This window comes from Parasteatoda tepidariorum, chromosome 2, assembly GCF_982258835.1.
Source record: "Parasteatoda tepidariorum strain Cologne lab strain chromosome 2, Ptep-v5.0, whole genome shotgun sequence".
Taxonomy (NCBI): domain Eukaryota; kingdom Metazoa; phylum Arthropoda; class Arachnida; order Araneae; family Theridiidae; genus Parasteatoda; species Parasteatoda tepidariorum.
The window spans coordinates 89,622,130-89,643,232 of record NC_141756.1 but is presented as its reverse complement, the minus strand read 5'-3'; the positions used below and the strand labels follow the sequence as shown (position 1 = coordinate 89,643,232).

Genomic DNA, 21,103 nt, shown 5'->3' with positions numbered 1-21,103 from the left:
CTAGCTTGTTTCAACACAATGCAGACATTTTAATAACTCAACTATAACTCTATCATAATTAAATAGTTTACATTTGCATTAATTATAGAAAAATTTAGTTTGTAAATTAAATTTTGCTATAGTTAATTATTCCCAAAATATTTTGTCATTTTAAGCTCAAAATGAAGTTAAGTGAGTTTTTTGTGTAGAGTGTATTATAATTTTAACAAAATAAATTGAATGCCTAAAAATATGCGTTTATATTCGTTTCTATCCTCAATTTTATTTTTAAATCCACTTTTAGGACTATTCAAAATCATATTTCAAATATTTTTAAAATTGTTTAATTTATTTAAAGATTGCTTAGTTAGTTAAATGTGCAACTATTCTAATGTAAAGTAGAAGTTTTTAAAAAACTATATTCGAAATGGAATTATAAAGAAAATTGATTAATTACAATGTAAATAATTATAACTCAATTTTTTTTTCTCAAAATGTATGCCGAAATCAAAAATATCCATCAGATTAAAAAACTCTTTATGCAATTCTGATTTAAAAATCAGCTTATATTTTACAAATTATCAGTAAATTTCATTAATTTTCATCGACGAGTTTAGGCATCTGTTGTAACAGAAAATAAACACATAGTCAATTATTTTTAATAAATAGAATTATGCATGACTACCGTTTACAGCAGCTATTGGAAAAGAAAAATCTCTGCGTTTAATTGATTAAATACAAATGTTTTGGGAAAATTTTAAAAACGGTTTTAGAGAAATTTTAAATATATTTTGAATTTCACAAATTCTGGATTTATGCTACTGCATACACTGTCTCATATGTGTTGCAAATGCTATTCCCATCTTTAAATTTGCATAATTTATAGCATGTTAAATAATTTATATGAAAAAACAATTATTCTTACCGTGTTGGAAAAATTATCACAGAAACCTTTTCCAGAGCACAAAGATTGATCTTTGCTTTTAGAGCATTCGTGTTCCTGTATTTTGATCTGAAGACTCCACAATATGTCGCATTCTAAACCTTCGTCAGAGAAGTGGACTGGAAGTACAAAATATTTTTTTAATTAGTATTGTATCAGTGGATATCGCCGAAGAAAAATTCCCAACTTTAAAAATTTATCGCTATAGAATTCACATATCGATATAAATGTATTGAATCGTTTTGTGCACAATCTATATATTTTATGTAAATCAATGGAATCGTAAAATTTCTTAACTGGAGCTAAAATTATAGTTTTTTTTAAATGGAACTTTACATAGTACCCACTGCTTTGCAGACCGATTTATGTAAATCTTCTTATAAGAATAATAATTATCTTTATTACATACCTAAAAACATTTGTGCCTTTTATTGGCGAAAATAACTCATGAATGAAGTAAATACATCAGTGCTTGTTGCAACTTTCCAGAATCATTGATATTTTAAATTTTAACTATTGACTAATGGAATGTTGAGCCATGATGGCTCAGGGGATAGAGTGTTCACCATCCAATATGGTTAACCAGATTCGAATATCTGCGATGGCTGGTCAATACGAATTCAGCATCCAGCTTGCGCCGACCACAGTGCTGACGTAAAATATCCTCAATGGAAGACGGATCATGGGTTAGAGTCTCCTTACCATCAGGCTGATCGTAAGTGGTTTTTGTGGTTTTCCTCTCCATGTAACGGACATGTGGGTTAGTTTCATCAAACAGCTCTCCATGAAGGCAATTTCTCCCAATGATTGATCCAGGTGTTCCCTTGTCTTCTGGATTGGGTTGAAGATTACAAGGCTACGGAGTTGATCATTAGTAGTCATAATCCCAAAAAATTGTATCGACTGTTCAATGACGGTATTATAATATAATATAATATAATATAATATAATATAATATAATATAATATAATATAATATAATATAATATAATATAATATAATATAATATAATATAATATAATATAATATAATATAATATAATACTATACAATACAATACAATACAATACAGAACACTACAGTACTCTATTATATTATATTATATTATATTATATTATATTATATTATATTATATTATATTATATTATATTATATTATATTATATTATATTATATTATATTATATTACATTATAAAGTAAGAACGGATTCTCGATCACAACCTGAAGTAGTTTTGCTTGTCATAAATTTTAGAAAACGAGCATTTGTATCATTATGCAGACATATGACTCAGTTGTTCATCTATTTGTCTCGTAAAATCACAATTTTTAATAAACACGTATGACAATATTTGTAATTTGAAATTCTGTAAAAGGTTTGCAATTATGCCATACTTAAAAATAATGAAATGCAAATAATTGGCTATCAATAGACATTTCTTACCAAATGCATTCAATTCCCCAGGCTGTAATACGTCATCCCTTAAGGTCATGTTTCTTGAATCTACGCTTAACAATGTTTTATGATGATTGTTATCACACATGGAAGATTCAGGGCGGCTCAACAAAGAGATCTTACTTGTGCCATTATCTGACGTATCATATAGATCTATGAATAACCTAAAGAGACAAGAAAAGATTAGTTAAAACACAAGTATAACTATTGCATAAAGAAAAGGATCCTCTAGCCTTTTTTCTGATATTTATTCCTGTCCTTTTACTCAATTGCATTATGCATCATGTTTGACTTTTAAATGCAAATGAGAAAAAAAAATTTAAAATTGTTTTGTTAAGTTCAATAATTAAGGTTGAAAGTTTATTGTTACAATAATTATCGCTCTGAAAAAGGGGCATGGTCAAAAGTACCAGAATACGATAACATATATTAACCGTGCTTACGGGCTCGATGGAAAGTCCATAAAGCTCGTCAATTTCTAACGAAATGCTTTGGTAATGATTTCAGTAAAATTGACAAAATATTATAATAAGCTATATGCTGTATAATATGTAATAAAATTAAGCAAATGTTGTGATTTATTTTTACCAGAAATGTCATTACAATACAGTACGGTAATTTTACTCGAGTTTTTTCACCGGGCTCGAATCATCATGATTCTTTAAATTTATTAACTTTTTCTTATCTGTAAATATTATGAGTGCTGCAATTTTTACATGTAAATTGCTTAAAATTAGATATTTGATCGTGTTTTTTTTCAATATATTTGATATATTTAAGCTATAATTTCAAAATCCACAATTTCCGCCAAACCGTTACCTTCTGAATGAAAAAATTATTAAATAAATTATTTAAATACTGCATGTTTAACTTTCCATTAGCAGAATTTTTTATTCTTTTTCCAGAAATGTAATTACTGTACATTACAAAAATTTTGCCAAAATTTTTTTCACCGTGCGATTTATAAAAACCAAAATGGATTCAAATATAGTGTATTTTATTTTTAAAATCCAAATAAAATACACTAATTAAGAAAAAAATCATTAAGGCAATCGGATAATTTTTCTTATAAATGCCTTTCGTTTTCAACAAGGCTTTTCAAAACATTTCGGAACAATTTATCTTCAATCTCTAATATAAACCAATATTCTCTAGATAAAATTGCTTTTGAATATAAGTGAAAATTATCTTCTTTTAATAAGGAAATAATTAAATTTTGTATTGGTCAAACAATAACAAAAATTTTATATTTTTTAAAAGAGGAAGATGCTTTGTTTTAATAATTAATTTTACTAATCTCAGTAGCTCAAATTATTAAACACGGAAGCTTATGCTTAAGATACTGATTTTTAAAGTTTCTTTCTGCTATATTAAAAAAAATGTCTCACTTTATTGACTACCTGACATTAGAAGTTAATCTTCATCAAAAAAAATAATAATAATCTCTACTTAAATAATAGTATTAGTTAACAAAGCTGTTAAATTTTTTAGAAAAATTTCAGAATGTATTTTAACAGAAATAAACATGTTTGCCTCTACCTCGCATGGATAATTTGTTTCTTTTTTCTGCGTAGAAATAAACATAATAAACAGGAATTTTTTAAATCTTTAAAAAAAAATGACCGAAAAACTTTTTTTCCGTTTAAGGCTTAAAAAACTTCCTACTTGAAATTCAAAAAAGCTATCGTTTTCAAAGAGAATACCTGATTTTTAAACTCCTATTTTGTTTCGATTTCCTGTACTTCAGGTTTTTCAAACTACTTAACTTTTTTAACTGAATTTTGATTTTTAACTTCTTTCACGTCGTTGATTCCTCTAGAGATGCAATTCATTTTAAGTTTCTCTATAAGTTAAAAAATATCTATTTTAAAAAATTATGTTATACAAGTAATGTTTATATGATCTTTTCATGATAAAGTGGAAATTTCGTGAGCTATATTCGTTGAGAAAAAAGTACTTGTATAAAATAAAATTTGCGTAAAGTGAGTAGCCCAAGCGTGTATAAGTGTTTCAAAAATTAGATTGCAGTTCTATTACTTTTTTAAAACTATTTTATTATTTCAATATTTTTAAGTTTTATTAGAAAACATATCACTTCCATTACAAAATATTTTTTAACACAGAAAGTGTCTTTATAAGCATTTTTTTAATAAAAAAATCTAAAAATACTCACTTTTTAGAACTGAAAAAAGAGAAATTAATTTAATTCTCATTTTCTGAATCAATTATTGAAAAAATATCTTTTTTTATAAAACATGCCAAAACTGTTATTGAAAAATTGATCTTTTATATAAGACAAAATTAAAAAACTCCATTCTTACTTTGAAGTAGGCAAAAGATCCCTTTAGGTTGATAATGTGTTTTTAAGCATTTTATGAATAGTTTTACCAAATGCATATTTAACTACATAGCTAGTTTCGGGGAAATTCTATGACCTTTATTAAATTTCCTTGACAAAATTTAAAATTTAAAATTTTTTTCCATAGCAAAATATAAATAAATAATAAGTTAACCATATATAAAGCCATGGGAGGTGTTCTTCCCATGTACTTAATTATTTTTAAATGCCGATAGGAATATATTTTCATGTGCGGCAATTTGCAGATAACTTCAAAAGACAAAGAAGCAATGATAAAATTTGTTAATATCTGCATTGCATTACTTTGTTAGCTGTTAGTAAAGGTAAGATATTTTCCTTTGTTAGTTATGCACTCGTTCATTTGATCATTTCTTAACAAGCTTATTTGTTGTTATAAATACAGAATTTATTAATTCGGTAATCTATATGCACAGAAGTTTGTGGAGTCGATTCTTTAGAATAGGTTAAATTTCGAATATACTACCCACTTTCTCACCAAACAAAATTAACTCAATCAAATTAGTAATTGTAACCTAAATGTTATTAGCTAAATGAATTTTTTATTATGATTTACTCTCATTCCCAAAGTAATTTAACGTAATATCATTGAAACAAATAGTTTATAAAGGGGTTGAGTAATTAAATATGGAAGCATTTTATGTGTTACTTTAGGTTAATTTGATTGTTATTTAGTTCATTTTTTTAATTAGTTGAAGTATGTTGAATGTTAAACCTTGCACCAATTTTAACCTCGATTTATGATAAATGTTATAGACAATCAACTTAGAATTTTGATGAAAAAAATCCATTATAGTTTTGTTTCATTAAAATTGTTTTGAGCAAATACTGCAGTACTTTTCAGGGAAAAAATAAGTTTTTATTGAAAAACAAGCATGGTTGAAAGTACAACATAGACAGTAACTTGTACCACTATTTGCTGAAACTTCTTTGTTGTATTCCTTACAGAGTTATAATATTTCGGGCTCTTTTATTTTATTTTCTAATCAAATTTATGGGAAAAAATGCTATGTAACTGAAAAATATTAACATCTAACATTTTTGAGTTAAGTTGCTCAGTTGTGGGGCTGGATTGAGTTATGTTGTTCAATTATGTGGAATTATTTCTATTAAATGTATTACGGAGAAAAAAAATTCTGTATTGTAATGATATTTCTTGTAAAATAAGCATAAACCACGATAAAAACCGTTTTTGTAATATGCTCTAATTTATCATGATAAAATTTCCACATTTTATTACATTCAAAAAATTTTATCGCATTTTATATAAAACCATAATTAATTGTTAATTTTACCAAAATCATGAACAAAACATTTTGGTAAAAATTACCGAGCTTTTAAGTATTCTCTAAGAACTAGAAATGTGGTAAATTGTACCATATTATCATCCATTTATTTATGTTCCATTATATCCATACTTTAATTTGACTTTAGTTAAAGTTATGAAACAAATTAAAATTCTAAGCAAGTTTATAAAATAAACAAAATTTTATAAATCTGATTTTATTATTTTCTAATAATTTATTCAATAAAATCAAAAACCGAAAAATAGTAGTAAAATTTTAAGAAAGAAAAAAAAGTAGTTAAAAGTCAATTTTTACATATTTAAGAATTATTTTACTTCAATTATTAAATTGAATTAAACAGTTTAATAAACTATCTCGAAATGTCCGAAATGATTCAAAACTTGTTTTCATGTTTTGAATTAATCATATTATTGTTAAAATATTATTTAAAATTTATCTACCCACAAAATTTGATTTTTGATGAAATATTTTTTTTAAAATTCTCATACTTTAAATTAAATAACATTGTTAGAAAAGAAGTTTTCCAATTTCGATTTGACATTTGATTGATTTTGATTTGCAAATTTTGTTTTGAATATAATGGGAATGTTCGCATATTGATATATTAGCATATTAACTATGATCAAAATTTATTTTGACTTAAGGCAATAAAAACTAAAAATAAAAGATAAAAGGAGGACATCATAGCTTCAGATTTTATCTCAGAAAACACGTGTAATATATTGACAAGCCAGCACAAGAACATTGTTCGTGTCTTCGGTAATAAGAACTCGGTATAAAAGACGAAGATTTTTGTCAACATTATAGCTACAGATTCAATCTCACAAAGCACGTGATGTTCAACACATTGACATGTTAGTACATTAGCATTGTTCATTATTTATTTTGTCTCAGGCAATAAAAATTCGAAAAAAAGACATAGAAGTTTTTCTCGGGATCATAACTGCAGATTTAATCTCACTAAACACATGATGGTTAGCACATTAACCTGTTAACACATTAACATTGTTTAAAATTTATTTTGCCTTAGGAAATAAAAACTCGGAATAAATGACGAAAAGATTTTTCCCGAAACCATAGCTGCAGATTTAATCTCGCAAAATAAAATGTGTCTTGTTATATTTTCCCTCGAAAAACCAATGCAGAGTCTTAATCAAGACTGACAAAAAAAGGTCATTACTTTTTCTTCGCATTTTCTTCGGGTAGTAATAACCGTGTATTTAATTTCCTTTTTTTCCCATCTTTAGAAGTATTAATTTGTTTGCTTCTATTGCGTCAAAGAAATGAAATATCCTTCGGTAAATTGAATAACAAACAATGTCTGGACACTCTGAAACACTTATAAAAAAAACACTAAAACAAGTTTTAATGCATCTTAATTTTAATATAATCGATATTTTTTTCTAAAAAGACTTTCAATTTAGCACTATATGAAGTTAAAACAGAAAACATTATTTTATATATTTACTAATATATATAATTATTATTACATGCATTTATCAATATAAATTACAAATATTTTTACTAGCATTTGCCTTTGATTTTCTAAACCAAATATCAAAAAAATGTTATTGTAACATGGAGAAAAATTTCTGCTGAAATAACCATACAGTATGATAATGACATTTCTGTTTAAATATGACTGATAATTCTGGTTAATATAACCAAAATATACGGTGTTTAAACCATTCAATTGGTATTATTTTTCTTATCATATGGTAACAGTTTACCGGAAATTCTGGTTTAAAAAATAATAGTTCTTACTACTAATATTTTGTAAACCAGATAATATGTACATAGATATGTACATAATATCATTTAGAAAAAAATACAAATCTGAAGGAAGTAAATTTGACCGAATAAATGGTTATTATATCATGCTTTAACTTACCATACATAACAAATTTTACCACTTTTCCAAATTTTATCACATATTAAACCATATTTTATTGTTAATTTTACCAAAATCCTCAAAAAAATGGTTTAGCAAAAATTACTGAGCTAAAAATACGTTAAATTTTTTTATTATTTTGTACTTTACTTACGGTTTTTACTAATATACTTTCTTTCTTAGTGAAGAGAAATACTAATTGTGATAATACAATAGGTATTACACAGATATATTTTATATATATATTTCCTAGCTTCTAAAATTTCTTTAATTTCTTAAACTCATTTTTTAATCATTCCTAATCGAATTTTAATTAAATTAAGTTAAATAGTTAATTTTTATTAAAATTTATAAAACGCAAACATAAAATATTTTTTTCTTTTCTTATCGATCAATGTAACGGCTAGCTTTTCATTTCAATACTAAAGTAGATTGATTTTTTCACTGTCGCGCCTAATCGAGAAGAAAAATCCATTTATAACTCTTTGTTCTTTCTTTCTTACCACAAATATGTCTCAGTTACATGATTATACTAATTCTCACAATCTTGTTGGCGACTCGCGATTGCAAATAGGGAGTTGGCTTTATTTTTGGCGATGTTATCTTTCGATAATTCTCCAACGCTAGATCTCTTCCCCATGCTCCTAACTGTCCGTTGGGAACAAATCAATTCACGTTCAAATTCGAATTTGGGGCTACTGGGGGTGCCCGTTTAGGCCTTCCAGTCCCAATCGTTGAATATTAATCTCAACTGAAAGTTCTCAATGTGGAGAATGTTATCCTGATCCCTTTAAAGGATTTCTTATCTTTATTATTTTTATATTTTAATTGTCGCCATTTTTAGTCTACTAATATTTGCTTAATAATTCAAATTTTTACTTAAAAAATTTTATTCATTTCTTCGAGATAATTATCATTATATTACTTTCAAATTAAGATATATATGTTACTGCCAAAAGTCAATGATGATACTTTAACTACCACTAAAATATTAGTAATGGTGATCACCGCCATAATACTAATAATATTATTTATTCTACGAAATATTCAGGAATGTTGAAAATTAATGTTGAAAATAAAAGAAAAAAACCAAATAATTAAAAGAATTAGACAGATGCTTTATAACTATAAAAAGTAGCATCATCATTGCGATGTCTCAGAATAGTAGAAATTCAATAATGTAGCAAAATTAATCCAAACAGAGCAATACAATAAAGGTCATAAAGAGATGAATTCTGAAAGGTAGTGTAGCAAATTTTGCAAATTTTAAGCATCTCATAAAGTTGTTGAAAATTAATGTTGAAAATGAAAGAAAAAACCAAATAATTAAAAGAATTAGACAGATGCTTTATAACTATAAAAAGTAGCATCATCATTGCGATGTCTCAGAATAGTAGAAATTCAATAATGTAGCAAAATTAATCTAAACAGAGCAATACAATAAAGGTCATAAAGAGATGAATTCTGAAAGGTAGTGTAGCAAATTTTGCAAATTTTAAGCATCTCATAAAGTTGTTGAAAATTAATGTTGAAAATAAAAGAAAAAACCAAATAATTAAAAGAATTAAACAGATGCTTTATAACTGTAAAAAGTAGCACCATCATTGCGATGTCTTAGAATAGTAGAAATTCAATAATGTAAAAAAATTAATCCAAACAGAGCAATACAATAAAGGTCATAAAGAGATGAATTCTGAAAGGTAGTGTAGCAAATTTAGCAAACTTTAAGCATCTCATAAAGTTGTTGAAAATAAAAGAAAAAACCAAATAATTAAAAGAATTAGACAGATGCTTTATAACTATAAAAAGTAGCATCATCATTGCGATGTCTCAGAATAGTAGAAATTCAATAATGTAACAAAATTAATCCAAACAGAGCAATACAATAAAGGTCATAAAGAGATGAATTCTGAAAGGTAGTGTAGCAAATTTAGCAAGCTTTAAGCATCTCATAAAGTTGTTAACTACTCAAGAGCTTTTATTAGAATATGTTAACAAACAGGCGCTATGCTAATCGAAATATACCACTTAGGATAACTAAAATGACTTGAAGCCCATAAAAAATGACACTTAGACGATACCAGTTAAAATAATTTTTAAAAAAATTTCATAACATTATTAAATTATTATTTTTTTGTAATTTTTGTTGAGCGGCGTTGACTCTAAGAATAGAGGGCTCATCTATCAATGAAGTGATTCAATTTTGAATCACTTAAGAGACGAATGAAATTATGCGCCTAAATCCCACCAACCCCATTGCAGACGTAAAACAAACCCATTGGTAGTTGATTTCAAGATTGGAATCCCCTCTCCATTGGGCTAACCATGGGAGGTTATGTTGTTTTCTTCTCTGTGTAACGCTAATGCTAGTTAGTTTCATCAAAAAGTCCTTCAGGGAGGCTAGTTTGTCCCTATCTTCCAGATTGGATTTGAGTTTACCAGGGTATAGAGTCGAACATTGATATTTGTAAACCCAAAAATGGGTTAGTTGCCTAATGTTGGTTATAAAATAAAATATTTGGTTGATTATGAAAGTATTCACAACTTCATATTCAAGTCAATATAAATCCTAAATTGTAGCTAAAATCACGTACAACTAGTTAGTTAAATGAACAATCTGTATATTTTTTAAAAGCACAAAAAATTATTTCTATTTGCTATTCATATAAACTACGTTAAACAGTTAAGAATATTACTCGATTAAATATTTAAAGCAAATAATGCTTTTTAATCAAGTCATATTGTACCGCTATAGTTTCTTCGGATTATTTATTTAACAGTTAAAAGCATTTGCATTTGCTCTGAAAAATAGCAAATTTCTTAAAAGCCCAATCAAACAGAAAAGTAAGAAATTTCGATAAATGAAAGAAGAAAAACAATATCCATTTTTTAGTTTAATTACCTTTCCGATTAGCTAATTACGTCATTGAAAATCTCAATTAAGATATAAGGCTCCAAAAAACCAAGAGCCGCACTTTTTTGAAACATATTTACGGATTATATAAAAAGGTAATTATGGATAAAATTTTTTCGTCGTTAAAATTAATCGATCAGATTTAACAGACTCGTTCAATTACAGGGAACAGAGAGTAACTACTACAATTTAGATGTGCAGTGAAATATGATACCCAATAGTCGTTAAAACTAGTTTTAAAAAAACTTCACCCCAGACGATAATGATGCCTTCAAAATTTATTTCCGAACGAAGCACAAACTTGATTAAGTTGCTGCCACAAACGCCGGGAACCTAACAAAAAGTATTGGGAAAATGGATGTTAAAGTAATATACTGGAAGGAAGAGTTAATCCAAGGGAAATGAAGTGGTGTCGTTAGACAATGATTTAGACAACGCCTTTAAACATTGGCTAAACGTCATCGTGAGGCATACTTCACTAAAAACTAACGAAAATATTTATTTTTTGCAATTTTGTTTTTGATCACAATGTATATTTTTCTAGCTTTATTGTTTTTAATTTACATTGTCTTACGTTTTAAATTTACCTACTATACAAAAACCGTTTAAAAATATTGAGAAAATATACGAACAAGGAGGTGAATACAAGAGAAATGAAGTGGTGTCGTTAAACAATGATTTAGATAACGCCTTTAAACATTGGTTAAACGTCATCATGAGGCATACTTCACTAAAAACTGACGAAAATTTTTATTTTTTGCAATTTTGTTTTTGATCACAATGTATATTTTTCTAGCTTTATTGTTTTTAATTTACATTGTCTTACGTTTTAAATTTACCCCCTATATAAAAACCGTTTAAAAATATTGAGAAAATATACGAACAAGGAGATTAATACAAGAGAAATGAAGTGGTGTCGTTAAACAATGATTTAGACAACGCCTTTAAGCATTGGTTAAACGTCATCATGAGGCATACTTCACTAAAAACTGACGAAAATTTTTATTTTTTGCAATTTTGTTTTTGATCACAATGTATATTTTTCTAGTTTTATTGTTTTTAATTTACATTGTCTTACGTTTTAAATTTACCCACTATATAAAAACCGTTTAAAAATATTGAGAAAATATACGAACAAGGAGGTTAATACAAGAGAAATGAAGTGGTGTCGTTAAACAATGATTTAGACAACGCCTTTAAACATTGGTTAAACGTCATCATGAGCCATACTTCACTAAAAACTGACGAAAATTTTTATTTTTTGCAATTTTGTTTTTGATCACAATGTATATTTTTCTAGTTTTATTGTTTTTAATTTACATTGTTTTACGTTTTAAATTTACCCACTATATAACCATTTAAAAATATTGAGAAAATATACGAACAAGGAGGTTAATACAAGGGAAATGAAGTGGCGTCGTTAGACAATGATTTAAACCACACCTTTAAAAATTGGGCTCTTGCAATTCGAGAAGAAGTGAAGTAATTATGCCTAATTATGCGATTAAAATTAGATTTAATTGGAACCCAAAAGCGACGTCATGCATGAGTTTCGAACTCTATTGGTTTCTAAATCGACAAATGCTAGGATTTGCCAACGAAGACGACACTTGTAGAGATCCAGTTTGTTTAAATTTAACGTGAGATATAGTAAACAAATAATTTTAAGGCACAAATCTTTAAAAAAAAATACAAACATTTTTATTTGTTATGATTTTATGTTTAGTCATAATGTATTTTTTCTTAGCCTATTGTTTATCTCTAACAATGCGTAACGCTTTTTTGTAATTTTCGTTCTACGGAAAAACCTAACAAATTAGTATTGGTAAAAATGAATGTTAACTAACGAGTTGATCCAAGTGATATGAAGTGGTAATAATTGCAAGCAATGATTTAAACACCGCCTTTAATTGCTGGTGCAAATACTAAAGTAAAATATATCGGATAAACAGTTTTATTTAAAAAAAAATTGACGAACATTCTTGTTTTCGATCATAGAGTAATTTGTTTTTCTAAGTTTATTGTTAATAACTTTAAACTTTACAATTCATTTTTTAACTTTTGCACTGTACTCTCTCATAAATAAAACTCACTTTTGATGATTCAGCAATCTTTGAAGTATATTTAATTTATTTTGAGAATCATTTCGTCACGCAATCACGTGATTTTTGACTAAAAGCGAACTCTCAAATATGTGACAAAATATTTTCTCATCTCTGGTCCTCATCTCTGTGCATTGTGCGAAATTGTTAACTAGGAAGAAAACTAAACGATCGAAACTAGAACGATGAAATGAAGCCGACCGACTGTATGATGGTCCAGGAGTTGGTTTGATACCGGGAAGATCCCGAGATCAAATCCCATTTCCGGCACCTGTATGTGAAATTCGGAAAAGTGATTAACATTACCACTCGTTCAATACCAGGAGGCATTACAAATGTTTAAATTTTTCTTTTTTTATTCTAAATGTTTAATTTTTCTTTTGGAAAAAAACTATAATGACGAAATATTTCTTTACTTCTGACGAAATTCGTTTTCTCGGAGAGTTATTTCGTTTCCTTGACAAAATGCTCGCTTGGAGTTTAACGAATTTATTAAAACGAAGAAAGTTTCTTGAAATTTGAGTACCCGCTCCTTACAATGAAAAAAGAACCTGGAAATTTACATTAAAAAGAATTCAATGAAATGTCAGTAATTTTTAACTTAAATATTTTTTCCTTTTTTTTGTAAAACTTTGTAACAGAAAAAATGTGAATAAAGAAATGAGAAGCATGATTCATTCCCGATTAAAAAACCAACATGCCATTCTGCTGTGCATTGTAGACGGTTTTAAGTCCAAAAAACTATTCTTGACGTCACAGTAAATTACCTCGATTGCCATCTATTAATATTAACCTATTTTTTTTGTACAATTAACTGTAAAAATATATTAGTATCGTAAAGATTACGGGTAGAAAACAATTCTGGCAAAATTACCGTACTGAATAGTAATAACATTTCTGGTGAAAAATAAATAAATAAATAAAATAATAAAAATTCCGACAATAAAAACTAAAATAAACTGAGTTCAAACCATTTATTTGGTAATTTTTCCATTTGTATGGTAACGATTTACCGCGAATTGCAGCTTTCAAAATTATTGTTCTTATTAACAAATATTTGGTATAAATACAAGACTGAAAAGTAAATGTAACGAAGGAAATAGGAATTATTTACCATCCTCTAAAGTATCATGACAAGATAAACAAATTATACCTCATTTATCAAATTTTACCATATATTATAAACCATATTTTAGTATTAATTTTAAATAATGAATTAACAAAGCATGGCGGTAAAAAACACCGACCTTTTTTGGATATCCAATAGGGCCAGACTCACGGTATATTTTATTATATTCCAATAGTTTGAAGCATACTTTTTTATTCCTTGCTGTATATTTTTCTGTAATATTTACCCTAAAAACTTTCTGACTCATTTACTTCTTTCTTGCTAATTTATTTACTAATATTAGAGCACACGGAATATTTATTATGCATTATAACCAAAATATATTTATGACCAAAGTAATTGCAACAAAAAATGTTTCATTCTTAAGGATAAATAAGTAAAATTATTTCTCAATTTGAAAAAAATAAAATATTGTCAGTAGTTAGTATTAAGATGTTTTTGCATGTTATTAAAACAGAATTAATATATTTTTTTATTTTCCTTACCAAAATCATTAAATTTTGCGACAGTTAAAATTGAATTAAACTTTACATTTATAAAAATATTCTCATGATTAGAAAAAAATTTAATAAAAAATTATTTATTACTTATTTAATATTCTCTGACTGAAGAGCAAATATTCTAATTTATCAATTTTCTGTTTTCAATTTTAATTCCTTATAGTTTTGAGTTTGAAAATAAACAACTGCTTTCTTTCAAACATTAATAATAGTAAGAAGTCTAAAAATTTGTAAATTACAAAACCACAATTTCTGGACATTGTTGATTCGTTTTTAGACTCCGCTAATACATTATTAATTATGACTAAAATGATTGTGACACGTGTGTGTTTATAAATGCAATAAAAAACATGCTGGTATCTCATATTTATCTGTAAATATATATATACCTAGTTTACAAACATAAAAAGACAATGAAACAAAATTAAAAATTAAGGTTGAACTTTCTTAAAAGGAAAATAACTAGGAAAACTAGGATAAATAGGAAAACTTTTGCCTTTTTTAAGGAGTTTTAGATTGTATGTTAATCGACAATAATTTATCTAACTAAGATAATTTATTCAGTTATAAGTTTTGATAAAACGCTGCAATGTCGGAAATTTTTCGAAAAAAAAATGGTTAAATAACAGTTTATTTAAATGTTATTTTACCATATTCAAACAAAACAGTCAAATAACCAAAATTAAGATGGTATCCAAACTTTTAATTGTGAGAAAAACCATTTACTAACTGCTTTCACCTAATACGGTTAAACACCTTATAATTTTATCACCCCAACTAGGCCCACCTAATGAAGCCACTTAGTATCTTGATCCTAGAAACGTATTATAACTATGAGAGCTAATCCGCCAATCTCATGAAAGAGAGAAGGGTTCGATTCCCAGCATTGACATCACAATATTTCCACCATTTCCTTCAATATATATCTAGAGATTCCAGTCTCCTCAATTTGTGACCATGGACTAATGTAAATCGATACACTAATTAACTCATAGATGGCAGCACCAATAAGGCTGCTGAATACTAAAAGACAATGGGTGAATCAACCAGATTAACTAATTAAACCATATTCTACGATTCATTTGATAAAACACAAATGATCCACAACCTAACTCCACAGCCCATTACCTAATTAAAAGCCTAGCAGCAGTGTTCAGTTAATTTTTTAAGGTTTTGAAACTATGCTGGTTGTAAATGGTTAGAAGAACCGTATAGTTTTGCCTTATGGTTATTTTAACCATACTATTACATTTCCAAATCCTTAAATGTAAAAAAAAATTACCATAAACTTTATGGTTAATTTAATAGACAGATTGCTGCTGATTATTTTGCCCTAATTTTAGAACGAATACTCTAACAGTAAGTTTTGAAAGAAATGTTAAAAATTATAAAAAAAGAACCCTTTTGTGCTTTAAAACTTTATACTTCAAAATATCTGCAAAATTATTAAAAATATTATAAACTTAATGCTTTAATATTTCATTTTGTCATGAAATGCAATTTTTTTTTAAATATCACGTTTTTATTCGTGAATACTTTTTTCTATAAATTTATTTCCCTTTGCTAATATTTTAAGTTTCTTTTTTGAATCATTGCAAATAATATTTCACTCCCGCGGATTCCAAATGAAAATACTTTTATTTTTCTAAATTTAATACCACTAGTGAATATCAATCATAGTTTACATTCTACTCCCCTTTTTGAACAGTTACAAAATCTCTCTGCTACTAAATTAATGACTATAATTTATTTTAAAAATTGCTTCAAAGTCAAAATCTGATAAAAACTATTTTACTAAACTCAAACGCATGAAGTTAAGTAATAAACTTTGCTTAAAGAGAAATTAAAAGCGATAGTTAACAAGATAACAAAATACTGAATATAGTATAGTTTTTATATTGTTATTTATGATTTCCCCTTTAACATATACGATGTTTCTTATTTTTGATCTAAAACATTGCTCATCTCCGCGGTTATATTTTTATCGATATTTTGTAATTGTTCTTTCATGCTTGTTGATTAAACTGTATAAACCTTATTAACAAATTATTACTGCGGAGCAACTATTCTAAAAATGCGTTATAATTTTACTTGAATTAAGTTTCAACATAAATCAAATTCATTTAATAAGTTTATTTTTGTATATTGTTAATGCTATGACGAATCCAACTTTTTTTGATGATGCAGTTTGTTTAAAACTTCAGTTTGTTCAAACTTGTTTCATTTTGCATTGCGACTCTAAATCCTTAACATTTCTTGACTTTTTTCAAATAAAATGTTTGTAGGACAAGATTTCCTAATTAATTGTCGGGTTAGTAATAATTTAATAAAGCAGTAATAGCGAGAAAGACTTATTTTTCTTCCATAAAATTCGTAACAAATATTTTCAACGTTAGAAAAACAATGTTAAAAATACAATAGCAGCGCATGGACTATAAAAACCTTTTACTTTTAACTTCTGTCAATAAAATTCTTAGTAGAATTTGAAGCTGGATATCGGAAAGGAATGTACTGGAATTTAAAGAATTCGTACACAAAAATTTCTATTTTGGTAAAACGACGAGAATTGACAGTGTAAACACTCTTTCTACAAATGTTTTAGTTCTATTTTTTATAGATTTGGTACACAAAACTCTTGAATTCAATAAAAGTAAATAAATTAAATAAATGCTAAAAAAAGTGCTTAATGTTAAGATATTGATTCATTCTTTCCTTTTTATAGAATCCTTTATTTAGAAATAATCATAATGGAACAATTTTGTAAAAGCAATTTTATATCATTTAAGCAAATAAGTCATAAATTAATTAAAAGAAAGCCATCATACAATTTATTATTTTGACATAATTACACATTTTCACATGATGATGAATAATTTTCTAGACTTGTTAAACTAAGTTCTATATTGGTTTAGGTAGAGGAACTAGAACCTGATTGTGAGAGAGAGGTTTATTAAACTGACAGAGGATGTTCCAATATTAAAACGGAAAATATATGAATAAAACTGTATTATTTGATGAGTAAATGACTTTCAATTAATATTTAAATAGCTTGAAATATACTTTTTTTTAAAGAAAATCATTTTAATGATAAAGAACATTCACTCTTAAAGTACTTCTATATAGAATCCGAGGTCTAAATTTTTATTCCTCACAATATATTCTACTTAAAAAAGTATTTTTTACCTATGTTAGAATTTTGAATTGAATGTGGGGTTTAATGGCACAAAGTCCAGAAAAGGACATGCTGCTCCAAACAAATGGGTTTTTTCAACTAATGTAAGATAAAGTATATTTGTTTTGCCAAAATATATTGTTAAAACTATGCATGACATGCAAAACATTCAGAAATCAGTAAAATCAGATAAAAGTGTAAATTGATTGAAATTGCATAAAAGAGGTTAAAACGGCCTATGTCAGAATAAATCGAGTTTTAATTAAGATACTGAGGAGTCTGGAAATTTGAAGAATGTAGTTAAACAAGTCTTTTACTACACTAAGAAAAAAAAGCATTTTCAAAACTAGCAGAGTATGTTTAACGTTAGCATGTTTATAGCTCTATAGAAGCGCAAACTTTTTATCGGAGTGCTTTGGTAATGATTTGGTAAAATTAAGAGCAAAACAACTTTTAATAATACGTATTAAAACTATAGTAAATGTTTTTTGTCATTTTATCATGATACCGTAGAACATGTCATGAAAATTATTTACCTGGTAAAATTTAATTTTTATTTTTTTTTCAAATTGCATGGTAATAAGTGCTATAATTTTGATAACCTAATTTTCCGGTAAACCGCTTCCATATGAGCGGAAAAAATACCAAAAGAATATTTTCAATTGGTTTTATTAACCAGAGTTAGGTTGTTGCTTTTTTAACCAGAATTGTCATTACCATGGAATATGATGATTTTACCAGGATATTTTTTCTCTGTGTAAAAAAAAGGATTGCAGCGAATCTCACTTTTTTAACTTAATTTTTAATTTTGTTAACATTGCTTTCCATTCCTAAATGCCTAAAATTTGTTGAAAACAATGACAAATCACACAAAACGACAATTTTTGACACTTACTCAATCTCATCCCCGCTTTGCACAATGATTGAAACTGTTGAAGTGACTTCTTTGCTTTTCTGACTTTGATTCGAACATTTTTCACCAGAGTAACAAGCAACCTAAAATAAAAAATGAAACTTAACTTATTTATTTAACTTATGAAAGATTTACAATAGTATTAACTTATGAAAGATTTACAATAGTAGAAAGATTACAAGAATACAATTTACATATTATAGAAAGCAATTTTGTAGTTAGAAAACTGAACACAAAACTGACATTATCTAAGATCCCCCACTAAGATAAAAAAAAAATAGAAAAAAGGAGCAATTGAAGGGAAAGAAACTTGAATATGAAATTAGTAAATTTTAAATTTACATTAGAAAATTCGCTGCCATAAAATCATTTTGTAATAAAGAATAAAAATGAATAAAAAATAAATAAAAAATACTTTCTCTAATATCATATCCCATGAGTGCAAATTAAAAAATCTCCTTTTTTTTTTGCAAATACGAAAAATGTTGAAATCGTTTTATAGATATTTATCGCTTTGAAGGTATTTATTACAAAACTCGCACAGGGCAGTCAAGACATACATACTTCTACCCTCAAAAAAGGTATGGTACAAACAACTAGAATTTAATAAAGTATACCCTGTTTCTGGTTCCATGAGAACACCAAAAAGTTCGGTAATTTTCACCGAAGTGCTTAATGTGTGAAAATTAACAATAAATTATTGTTTTATAATGTGTGATAAAAGTTGGAAAATATTGTAGAATTTGGTATTTTAAATGTGATATCTTAGAGCATGGGATAAAACAAAACTTATTCAGTTTAGTTTACTTTTCAGTTTTGCACTTTTGATTAATTGTCTGGGAAATAAGAACTATAGTTTTGAAAACCAGAATTTTTGGTGACCTGTTACCATATGAACGGAAAAGTTATTAATTGAATGGTTTAAATACAGTATGTTTTGTTCCTATTAACCATAATTATGTTTTTATATTCTACAAGAAAATATATCATTACAATACAGTTCTGCAGTTTCAAAAAAAAAAAATTTTATCCATGCATGTCTCCCATTTTCTGTAGATGCCAAAAATGCAATTTATGATTTTTTTCAAATTTATTATCTTAGAATATAAAGCCCCACAGATCAAATTTAAAGTTGTTATAAAATTCTTATAATCGTAATATTTATAGAGGACTTAATATACTAGAAATTTGAGATTAAAATGTGAGAGGAATAGAATTTATATGCTGAATTGTGGGTACTGTTTTTCTCTTTTAAAATTAACTAACTGAGTATATTGATCATAATGTAATTTAGTAAAATTGTATTGACGAGCATTTCAGATCAGAGAACCAAAGGCAAAGACAAACCTGAATTACAAATGCAAGATCTTATACCCATGAACCATTTTAATTTCCTTTGATCAAAAATTAATTACAATAATGTCTATAAGCACTTCTGCAAAGTCTAGAGTCCGGAATTTTCATGAGATGAATAATTTGCAAAATTCGCTTATATATTGTCGAAATATTGTCGAATAATATTGTCGAAAAATTCATTGGTCTAGACGGAGTAAACATTTTGGTAAATTTATCGTGCAGTATAATAATGATATTTCCTGTTAAAAAAATTTAATTTTGGTTTAAAAAAACAAAATAAACGGTATTTAAGCTAATCATTTAGCAATTTTTCATTTCATATCGCAACGCCTTGTAACAGAGGCTCTGATTTTTAAAATTATAGTTTTTACTACCAGGCATTTAGTAAAAAGTACAAAACTGAAAAGTGTATTTAACCGAATAAATAATTTTTAAAACATGATCTGAAGATAAGATTACCGAATTTATCAAATTTTATCATATTTTATGAAACCGTATTTTATTGTTAATTTTTCCAAATTCATTACCAAAACACTTCGATAAAATTATTAAGCTTTATGGTATTTCATATCTTACCGTACTCTGCTAGTTTTTACCATGCATTTGCCATTCTTAGAAATATTAAATAACTGTTTCTTGTGCATTTGTTGTGCTCAAATTCGCATCAAAGTAGATTATTAGTTTAAAAAGCTATTTTTATTATTGATAAATTACAAATACTTCTTATTGTGACATAATATGTATGACTCTATAAAATAAATATAATTCTGAAGTTCTAATTTTGGAAAATTAAAATAATTAATTTTCAGTTCTTTTAAATTCATTTGTTTTGCATAAATTATTTCTCATGAAAGCTTATAAAAATCTTGCCTGATCAGTAGAATTTATTTGAAAAAATCTATCAGTTTCAAAAAAAAAAAAACATTATAATACGCATGTACGCATTTTTTTAAACTTTTTAGACGGAATTTCATTAGTTCATATATTTATTATCCTTATAATCTGCCTAATTTTTTTTTTTATTTTACTTTAGTTTAATTTTTTATTCAATCAAACTTAATAGTTAAGT

General features: G+C 26.5%; 1 protein-coding gene across 2 annotated transcripts in view; it reads right to left on the bottom strand.

Moving 5' to 3' along the window:
* The window catches only part of LOC107445732 (uncharacterized), a 101,653-nt gene that overhangs the window by 12,713 nt on the left and 67,837 nt on the right, over positions 1-21,103 (bottom strand). For both annotated transcript variants that reach the window (XM_016060211.4, XM_016060210.4), the window contains exons 2-4: positions 18,661-18,761; positions 2,362-2,537; positions 905-1,041 (exon numbers count right to left, since the gene is read on the bottom strand). In XM_016060211.4, the coding sequence (XP_015915697.1) occupies positions 905-1,041; positions 2,362-2,537; positions 18,661-18,761 (414 nt within the window). The remainder of the gene's footprint in view (positions 1-904; positions 1,042-2,361; positions 2,538-18,660; positions 18,762-21,103) is intronic.